At 35.2% G+C, this 11,310-nt stretch overlaps 1 protein-coding gene across 4 annotated transcripts in view; it reads right to left on the bottom strand.

The window, feature by feature from the left end:
* Positions 1 to 348: 348 nt before the first annotated feature.
* Positions 349 to 11,310, bottom strand: part of LRP1B (LDL receptor related protein 1B) — a 1,302,041-nt gene continuing 1,291,079 nt past the window's right edge. For 3 of the 4 annotated variants that reach the window (XM_050969143.1, XM_050969139.1, XM_050969141.1), the window contains 4 exons: positions 10,193 to 10,283; positions 7,050 to 7,194; positions 5,857 to 5,955; positions 349 to 2,143 (listed from right to left, as the gene is read on the bottom strand). In XM_050969143.1, coding sequence (XP_050825100.1) covers positions 2,003 to 2,143; positions 5,857 to 5,955; positions 7,050 to 7,194; positions 10,193 to 10,283 — 476 coding nt within the window. In that variant the 3' untranslated portion in view covers positions 349 to 2,002. The remainder of the gene's footprint in view (positions 2,144 to 5,856; positions 5,956 to 7,049; positions 7,195 to 10,192; positions 10,284 to 11,310) is intronic. The other variant, XM_050969140.1, reaches the window with a different exon arrangement.

Raw genomic sequence — 11,310 nt, 5'->3', positions numbered from 1 at the left:
AGAAAAAGTAGGGTTTAAAGTGTTCAATGAAATAAAATATATGGACACACCTTCTGAGTTATTAACACTTATACACCATTGCAGAACCTTTAAGATAGAGGTTTTATAATGAGCAGAAACTGTCTGGCTTTTTTAACTGAATTTAACCATTTTACTTTCTGTGTAATATATTTTCTTACTTCCCTTTAATTACCTTTCCTTTTGGTTTTTATATTGTCTGTATAATTGTATGTCCTAACTTTAAAAATTACCCAACATAATGAATTAAATATGTAGAACTTCATTTAAATAAGTCAGTCAACAATTTTTTTATAAAGTATTTCACACTTCATTGTAGAAACATAGGCAAAATGACTATTATAACCAAAATGAAAAATACTGTTCAATTTAAAAAATGTACTTAAACAAGAACCTGAAAAAGTTTATGATATGCATAACATTGTTTCAAGCAAACCTGCACTAGTATTACACAAATCAAGAGTTTATAAAGGCCTCAATATGGCAAAGTTTAGAAATAGGTAGTATGCATGCACATAGTACAACAAAAATCTTTTATAAAACAGCAGTTATTTTTTGTAATACTTGTACAAAGGGAATAAAGAGCAACCACAAACATATTTAATCTGTTAGGTTAATATATTATGACAGGTAAAAGTCAATCATGTTTAGCAGAGGAACAAAAAGCCCTCCACAGTATGTGTGTACATAAGTATTTTGTGCCTTTAAAGATATGTATAAAATATTTCAGTTCGTTTTACAACTTAAAGAAATCGTACTACTTATTTCTGTCAAAATTAAAAAAGGCAAGTGGAATTTTTTTTTGTTTTTATTCTTCACAACTACATAAAATAAACCAGTACCAGAGAAAGTACTGGAAACCAATTACATTGATGCTCTCCACTTTTGATAATGGGTTTTGACATTTAATCCAAAAGTATTAAAATTAATTCACAATTGGTCTGAAATACGTTTCACTAATATATAATATGGATCAGCGGTATCATAGACTATCATCATTAGTATAAACTGCTATTTTTGATTTTAATATATCTGGGCAAGGATGATTTTTTTTTCTTACTGGGTAAATCAGAATACTGTTATCAATGTGTGTGCTTACATTTTATTTTTATTCTACTGCTTGGTGTGTGATAAGGGATTGATCACCCACAAATATTGCATGTGATTGAGTGAATAAACATATAATACATGTGTAGGCAATGCCCTCTTGTGCTCTAGGGTGGCTACTGTACTACAGGACTGCTGGAGTTCATAGGCCTTGTCCCATAGCAAGTAAGGTCTTTCAACTTTCAAGATATAGTTCTATGGTTTATAAGGTTTTACTAAATACAAGGTTGTTTACATGGTATATATGTTTAGTATATCATGTACAATCACTGAATTTCTGAAACACTCATTTGTGTTCATGCAGATCGTTAGATGTTTTGATTCTGTAGTCTTGTTTACTTCTTGGCAACCTAACACTAAATTTAAAAGCAAGTTATGTTTGATTCGTGAAGAAAAGTGATCTACTTTTAACAGGATCTGGAGTAAAATTCTAATGGGCACAAAGAGAGTAGACCATTCAATCATTCTTTCACCATTTAAAACAAACAAAATTACACACTGTACTACAGCTTTCAGACTATATAATCAAAAGGTGCAGATATCATCTTCATTGATTAAGTAGAACCAAAAAAGTTCATACAAAATAGATTGCTCATATTCACACTACAAACAAATGTTTTTTTTTAATTTTAACAAATTCAAAGGTGTATCAGCAGCATTGTTGTAAATTGTACTGTAGTGCAGTTTCATTTTCATAAAAATACGTTACAAATGGTCAGTCAAAAGTCATCAGCAAAAGAAAAACCCAGAAAACAATCAACCAAACAAAAAAACAGAGGTAATGCTGATGCCAAAACAATTATAATACTGTTGGGTACATAGAAAAGTAATCCTTATATTTTATACATTTATACAGAGTATAAAAGGTAACAGAGGATTATGCCACAGTCTCCCTTATCCCAATATCTATTTTCTTTGGAAGGAGTTCTTTTCTTTCATCAACACTTGCTAATGAGTTTCGACAGTTTTGCCCATCCATATATAACTTTGCGTACACTGGATTGGAGTAATTTGTTGGCTGTGGAAAAAAGATAAATAAGCAGTATGTGATTTAGATTAACAACTATTTTTATTAACGAAAATTGTATTGTTAAAACAAAGGAAGAACACGCATACATAAAAGCATAATGGAACATGTTTAATGTTTACCTGAGCTTCTGTAAATCTTACCAGGGAGTTAAGATCTGTAGGAATGACCACTCTGCACCTTTAAGGGGGGCGGGGGAAAGAAGGGAAATGGGAGTGGGTATTTGGCTGGCAGGCCAAATGAAGGGAACTGTGTTTTATGGCTGGAGGAGTGGGGGGGAAGGGAGAGATGAAAACTGCTGCAACAGGGTCACTGACTCATCCCCTGGGAACGCAGGGTTTAAATAGGGCAGTTCTGTGCCTGAAGCCTGCCTTTTACATAAAGCAGGATGAAGCAGGAGGGAACACAATACTTCAGCACAGCATTGCTCCAGGTGGAAATAGAAGAGTAAGAAATTGGGAAAGGGAGTAATTCCCCCCTTCCTCTGGTCCGGGTAGGGAAAAGCAGGCACGAAAGAGTAATTCCACAAGGGGAGGAGGATATGGCTAGCTAGGCAGCTCTACTTGCTGGTGCTTCCATGTGGCAGATGTCCAGTGCAGGTACTCCATACAGTGACCGGATAAATGGCTTGGAATAGGACTTAAAAAGAGGTGTTCCTTAAGGGAATGAATGGGAGGCGGTGGGGACTCTGACGATTAGTACGGCAGGGAGCCAAACCCCCATTCTTATAGCCCACTTTAACCCTCCCATGAGGGGAGTGTCTGGTAAGATTTGCTGGAGAGACCTGAATGGAAAAGAGGGGGAGCTGGTGAAAGCCTCATGGGTAATTACAGAATAAACATGGAGTTACCTGCACTGTACACTTTTATCTGCCGGGTAGTCCCAGATACCTTATAATAAAATTGCAGCTTGATTAAACCCATGTCAAATGTCTCCTGTCCTTCTTTCGGTACAGTCAGACAATCTGTAACCAACAGACTCTGTATACCGCCGGACCACATTTTGGAAAACCAAATATACAGTACAATTTGACCAAATTTGCTAATCATATCGTAACTTAAATAAAAGATCATAATTGTTATTGTAGTATCTGTAAATATAAAAGTAATTTCTCAATATCAATAATTTTGCTAGTTTATGGACTGAACCAAAGTCCAGGTCAATGGGACTTAAACATGTGCTTAAGTCCATCCCTATTCTGCAAAACACTTAAGTATACATGCTATGTTTTCAAACAAGCACCTTTGTGCTTTCTCACAGGATATTGCTCCTGCATGGGAGGCAGTGCCTAAAAATATCTGCAAAATTACCACAGTGTTAGGCTTGGATTTTTTATTGGTAAAGGTTGGCAAATGTTGTCACCATACATGCATAAACAGATAAAAAATATTTCCATAGATCACTGAAAATTACAGATGGGCAAACTAAGAAAAGTGCTGCTTGAAAACTTACTGGAATTTGATTTAAGGATATTTACTTTGAGTATTTTGATATGTGATGTTGAACATTTATGTTGTAATGGTTATAAAGCTTTAACTTTTTGAATCAAATATTTTATTGCCATTAAATAATAATTGTCCAAAAGCCCCCTTATAATTTCTCACAACTGTGAAAATGTAAATTGATAAAAATAGGAAAAATGCTTAAAACCCCATACTTTTGGCAACTAAATGGATAAAACTAAAAAAGCTTAAAAAATTGATATTATCTGTTGAAATTATTGTTTGTTTGTTTTTTACAAAATCTAATTCTGCCAAGTCTACTTATTATCTAGCTTCAAATCTCTCCTCAAAACCTTCTTTTGCCATGATGCCTATAAACAGCTTGACAGTGGTCAGGCTGCTTGTGTGCTGTGACCACTCCCTATCACCAATATTGTCTCATTTTTGCCTTGTACTCCCCTAGCCATCTGTATCCGGCATCTTTTGTCTTACACTTAGATGGTAGGCTCCTGGAGGCAAGGACCAGGTTTTGTTCTATGTTTGTGCAGCACCTAGCACAGTGAGGTCCTGGTCCATGACTAGGGCTCCTAGCTGCTCCAGAAATACAAAGAATACACGATAAAAATACTGAACTACCACTACAAATATGAAAGTGTGTAAGTTGTGGGTGTGAGCTTACTCTTTTATGACCCATTATGGCTCAGTTATCTCAACAGAGGCCTTTGCTATCCCATCTGATTTCTCAACTTTATATATAGAGTCACTGGCAAGGGTGCCTAATTCCTCACAGATCACAATGTTTCCTGTTGTCTGTAGCACCTAGACTCGTATTACTTAGCTTGCTTCACTGCCCTTTTGCCCAACAAGAGAGAGCAAAGGTTTAAAATCCTCATTTCTCTGTTCCCCCTAGTCAAATAAGAAGCTGGGATTTCCCATGGCCTGGCTCACTGCAGCAATCATAGTAAGTTAGATTAGCCAGGAGCTGCTTATCCTGCCATTACAAATAATTATCTGACTGTCTAGTGTTCTACACTTCCCTGTCACACAGAAAGAGGTAAGTCACATTGAAAAGAACAAAACAAAAAACTCCTACTTCTATATTAATGGAACATAAATAAATTACCAGCTGCTGTAGTAATTTCTAGGGGCAAAATCTACCTTCAATTATACCTGTGCAATCCCAATGACCAGAGATCTTCATTTCCCCAGTAATGACTACAGGAGTTCTAGATGACACAGAAATGTAGTTTTTGTTTAAATTGATAGTTTTCATTTGATTGCCAATACCACAAATAAAATAAGAATCATACTTAGCATTTATATTGTCTCGTCTGGAAATATCAAAGTACAGTAAAAACAATACCTTAATACCTGTATGAGGTAAATATTATTATTATGCAGTGGAGAAAAGTGACGTACAGAAAATAAAGTGATTTAAGTGATTTGACTAAAGTAATTTCAGTCAATCTCAGGGCTAGAATTATACTCTTGTTCTCCTATCCATGAGGCATGTTGCCTCCTCTGGACAATATTGTGTTTTTTAAAGCAGACCAAATAAACTGAATTTCAGTTACATCAAAAACACATTACAATCATACAGTAATGCAAATGAGACAAGGATGAATACATATTTTTTCTTATATGAAGGTGAATTAAGCATATGAATGTCCCTCTCTTCTAATTGTTTTAAATTTTTTAATAATCTTTTAAAGATATTGTGCTATATTATATACAAACTCTGGTTTACTGAAACAAAGCTAAATATTTTGTTAACTTAGCTGTCATTTGCAATAAACTTGATTGAAATTTAAACAATCCATTAATAACTTGTAAAGATTTACAGAAATTGTTCAACTTAATGTATATCAAATTCCCCGTAAAATAGTAGGACTGAATTTCATTTACTTTTGAATCTTATTTCACTGTGATAAGCTGCATTAAATGCCTATCACTATTTGGCATGTTTGTGTTTGGTTTCATTTTTATATAGCTTTACAAAAGGTATAACTTACTTATGTTTATAAAATAAAGCAATATATTTCCAATTTTACATTTTAGATCATGCTATCATGACAAGTAAAGATGAAATATATATGTAGAGGCACCTGTAATAACAAATAGAAATTTTATTTCTGTTTGTAAATAATTTCTTACAAATGAAAAACACGAACAAAAATGGTGCTATTCTAATACAACGTGCAAACTTTGCTCAGAGAGGGGATGTGATGGAATGAGCATGGGAAGTGAATGATCATTTCTCACCCCTGCAGTTAGTGGTCCTTTCAAATCAGAGTTTAGGTAGATTGGCGGTGCTGTGTGGGGAAGCTTGAATGCAGTGGACCCTCCCCCTATATACCTGGCCTGCGTATAAACAGAGTATTTTAGTTTCTGTGCTAATAATAATGAATTTTCCATTTGCAGGTTGCAATATTGTTTAATAAGCAGTGCTCTGATTAAAAACAACACCCGGTCTTCTACAACAAAAATTGCCTTTAAAACTTTAACTACAAGCTTGCCTTAGTTAGGATGATTCTTATTATTCAGCACAAGATCAGCACAGCATTTTCTGTCAAATATTACATTTAGGCTTAATCAGTCATGATACAGTTATTCAACTTGCCTAAGAGCCAGTGGATATACTTTATATTCAGCTTCCCTGTGGTATGCTGCACATTGACTGGGTGACAATGTGGGGACATTCATAGAGCTAACAATAAGCCAGTTATTGCTTTGTCAAATGTGCCATAGAATGATAGCTGCCCCATAGGATGCATCTGATTACTGATAGCTCTAAGAAAGTTATTGCACCATTACCCTATCCATCCAGTGTCACATCACTCAGAAGTTCTACCATTGAAGAGCAGTGCTCCTAGAAATGACATAACAGAGAGTAAAATGACAATGTTCTTTTTTGATGTAGTACATCTATTCTACCAGGCCTCTGAATGGCTTATGTTTTTGGAAGTAACCATGATTTTCAACAAATTAGGCTCAGATTTACAAATGCAACATCTTGACATTTGCAAGGCATAAGAGCTAGTAAATACATAACATAGTGTATCATTCAGTAGGTCCACAAAATATCTGGAATTTAGATAAAGAAGATTTTAATAATGATCTTGTACTTCAGTTTTGTCAAGAGGGTCTCTGATATAGTCTCTCTCAATTTACAGTTCAGTTTTAGTTTAACATCTAGAAAAGAACACAGCACTGCAAAAGAATATCCATCAACAAATACTGGGGTGCAAAACAGTAAATGCATAATATCTATAATGTTTTCACTAAATAAGCTTTACTTGACTCACGTTCACCATACAGAATGAATAGACAAACCAAAATACATGCCATTATAAATAAGTCTTCATTTGAGAGAAAAATCACACAAATTAGATTTAAAGCTATTCATTATAACACATAAAATGAACCCTATTTTGCCATTGTAAAAACAATGTTACCTTTTCTGGATTTACTGTGAAATCTGGATCTAAAAATCCCCCTTCATTGTGATTATGGCCCAGCTCATACATATTGTATGATGGATTACCAATTTCTACATTGATTCCTCCATTTATCATTGGTTGTCTTCGGATAGTTTTTGTCCTAGAATACATAAACAAAGGGAACTAGTATTTTCAAGTCACTCCAAGGATGATACATACCACAAATATTATTTAACAGCTAAATATCTCAGAAAAATAACGGAGCCTTGCCTAGAGGGTCTATCAGGAAATCAAAGGGATGGTGAAATTTTCGCTCCAAACAAAGTGGCACTTTGAGCTACTGTGCAGCTGGGGCACATTGGGGAAGTTGCCTGTTACTACCCTTCTAAGTGAGTTTGTAGTGTGGATTCATGCAATGCCCTGGGACACTGGTTGTGGCCCTGACGTTCCCCTTCAGTATGGTCAAATTCACCCTAGTTCCCAGGGAAAGCTTCATAAATTCATTACAAGATTTTTTCAGTGATTAAAAAGAAGGCAGAGTCCATCAATGCAGAGTTTCCTCTGCTTTTGACTCTGAGGAACACAAGAGGAGTGATAATGTTTCTATCTTTCCTGGTAGAGTTAGCGGAGTCATCTGCTTGCTTATTTGGGGGCAGCTTCAGGTGCACTTACCTTGGGAAAAACTAAGCTATGGCTTCATTATGAAAGTTATGTGTCTGTCAAAATTTAACTGGCTGGAGTCCCTATTGTTAGTTATTGAAAAGCTTCGCTCGAGTATCCCAAACATAGGTGCAAATTGAGAGACGGCAGGCTTAACTTTTAAATTGGTTTATATCTGGGGGAACATCTTTAAAATTGAGTACAGATCTGAGGTTCTCCCATGGGTGAATCCAATTATGTTCATTCGTAAGGAAATATGTGAGTGATATTTTAGCTGCAGGAGTTGAAAGCCCTGGTTTAGAAATGTCATTTTTAGACAGGAGACTCTACTGAATTGTGACAGAACAATGGGAATGGGACTTAGGGGCTGATAATGGTTGAGTTATCTTTTCTAAGTTAAGGAAACACTTCATTATCTTAAATCCAAGCTGACATGTGAGAGTGTCTTTCTATTTCCCCAAAACATAGTGAAACAGAAAAATCCACTTCCAGGAAGATTTTTAAAACATGTATCTTATTGTACTGTTTAGCTGTTAAACAATAGTGTCTCTTAAGACTTTTAGGTCTCCTTTCAACAGGGAAGAAACGTTAAGCAAACATTTTCAAATAAAAAAATTAAATTAAGAAGAGGTATTTTAAGGTATTAATTTTAGCCAAACCAGTTTCTCTATCACTATTTAAACTCTGGGGTTTAGCCTAAACACTTACAGCAATTGATGTCATACAAATCATTAGATAGCTATGCATTTCAATTCATTTCTAGCCTATATTTTAGAATGGTTGCTTTCATGCTTCTCATCGTACCTCAGCTCATCATCAGATAGATCATAGAAGTTGCAGACAGAGGCCCAAATTTTCAAAAGTGGTCACTGATTTTGGCCCTTCAATTTTTGGATGCCCAGTTTGAGACGATAGGCTCTGATTTTGAAAGATGCTGAGCATTTGAGCCACTTATTGTTTTCAGGTAGAGTTATGGCACTGCAACACTTCTGAAAAATAGGCCCAAGGTGTCTCAATCTGAGAAATTAAGATCAACGTCCACATTTGAAAATGTGGGCTTAAGAGTGGGCCTATCAGTTTAACTGTCTATATTTGCACCATCTTACTAAATACTGGATCCTTTAAAACAGGCATATAATATATGATAAAAAGAACAATTTGTTTTAGAGTTCAATTATTTTCCTGTGCGTGCTAATGAAATTTTAAACCCACAAACTTAAAATTGAAAGAAGAAGGATTTAAATCAGTCTATCAAGAGAAAGTTGTAAAGTGGTCAACAGATACATCTTCATACGCATTAGGTAAACAATCACATACTGGCTTACTGTTCTCCACTGATTAATGTGTACAATACTTTCATTTTTATCTTTCATATAACATTAATGTTTTAAGTGTTAAGAAAAATATGAGAGAAACAAGGTAGGTGATGTAAAAAGAAAATATGGATTTTTATTATTTTACATGAAGTAGATTGGTTTCTAGCAGATAATTCTGATTGTTTCACACACGGAGATTTATGTTATCCAACTTAGAAGATACTATACGTAATTATTTATTTCTTTACAGCTCTCTGTCAGGACTATCTGCTATGTAAGTTTTGTTGATGAGGAAAAAGCCTGGTATTGTCCAAATATACAAAAGCATCTAAATCTGAAAATCTTTTGACATGAGGTGCAAACCAGAAATAAACCATTGTAAAATGAAGAAGTAACCTTTGCAAAAACACATGGTTTATTAGAAAGGGCAATTTTGTTTAAGTTTGATTCTTAACTTTTCATCCACATATGTGTTCCTGTTATAGGGAATGTGTCTAGTCTCTAGGATTTACTTTTGAAAATACTCAACAAGAATTTTATGTTAAGTTTTGGGGAAAAATATATAGCTATTAATGTTACCTGGGCTAAGGATGAGTTTGTAAATCTTTAAATTTCTAGTATGTTAACACATTCTATTCTATTTTTTAAGTTGATTACACTTCCACTATAACGTATTATGTAAAATCACAATATTAATCAAATGTAAGTGAATTAGAGGAAGCTATATTTAGAAGAAAGTTCTTTAGGGCCTGATCCTGCAAACATTTACACACGAGTAATTGTGTTCACTCAGAGAGTTTAAGGCCAGAAGTGACTACCAGATCATCTAGTCTGACCTCCTGTATATCACAGGCCACCAGCACTACCCAGCACTCACACACTAAACCCAACAACCGAAATTAGACCAAAATACACAGGAGTTAATGAGACTAATTATATGAGTACAATTATTCACTTGTGTAGAGTCCTTGCAGGGTTGGGCTCACAAACTATAAGGTCTCTGGGGAAGGAATTGTATATTCTGATGTTTCTGTGCAGCACCTCGCACATTTTTATATGAGGTAAGCGTCTGATGTTTGTGAGACAGCTTCTAGACATTAAAATATTTGTGTTTCTCCCCATTTCTAATTTTTCTTTTTTAGTCCACACATAATTTAAACACAGTAATATGAAATTACTTACCTTCGTTTTCTTTTACAGAGAAGTAGACCAATTACCAGAGTAGTGATCAAAGTCACCAAGAGAACAAGAGGAACAATGATTGCAATGCTTCCTGCAGCAGAGAAATAATGTTGAATACACTAGTTAAAGTCTAACAATTTCCAGACCTGGTAAAGTTGCTAAAAACAAAACTAAAAGATATAGTTTAATTTACCCTTCTAATAAGAGGACAGTGATTGGAAGGTTAAATATTGACAATGAAAAAGGCAACACAGGTGTTGTTACATATATTCTGAATGTTTTCATCCACAATACCTGCATTTCAAAACTCTGTGCTTGATATTTAGCAAACAAAGAAAAAACTGTTATAAATACTTTTGGATTACAGGTACTGTTGCAATGAAAGTATCCCTTCAAGCCTATTATTATACTTTACGCACTCCCATTGTGAAGGTCACACATTTTCTTTAAAATTTCAACACATCCTTTGTAAAAAAATAAAATATTATAGGCAATATATTTTGTTTATATTTGTAAAAATGCTAAAGTTCTCTGAGTAGCTCTCCCGCATATTAAAAATCGCAATATCAACAAAGAACTTCCCATTATGCCCTTGAATTCTACCTGGAAGATTATTGAAAGCCAGGGTAGATCACAGAGCATTAATTCAATGTATTTCTTGGGGACCATTCTGCACTAGCTTCAGCTTCTGTATGGTCCCCAAGAAAATGACATTACAGCAATTTAATTGTGAGAGCCAAAGGCATAGATAATCGTGGCAAGGCACACATTGGAGAGAAAAGGTTACATCCTTCCCAGGCAGCTATTTCCTTGGCTTCCAGGAGCAATGTAGGATCTAACAGCACATCAGAGTTGAGCAACTGTTTTACAATGGCATATGTGCTCCCTCAGGGTACGTCTACATTACGGGATTATTCCGATTTTACATAAACCGGTTTTATAAAACAGATTGTATAAAGTCGAGTGCACGCGGCCACACTAAGCACATTAATTCGGCGGTGTGCGTCCATGGTCCGAGGCTAGCGTCGATTTCCGGAGCGTTGCACTGTGGGTAGCTATTCCGCAGCTATCCCATAGTTCCCACAGTCTCCCCTGCCCCTTAGAATTCTGGGTTGAGA

The sequence above is a fragment of the Gopherus flavomarginatus genome, chromosome 10 (assembly GCF_025201925.1).
Source record: "Gopherus flavomarginatus isolate rGopFla2 chromosome 10, rGopFla2.mat.asm, whole genome shotgun sequence".
NCBI lineage: Eukaryota > Metazoa > Chordata > Testudines > Testudinidae > Gopherus > Gopherus flavomarginatus.
Note: the sequence above shows the minus strand (reverse complement) of the source record. Positions and strands in the feature narration are given on the sequence as shown.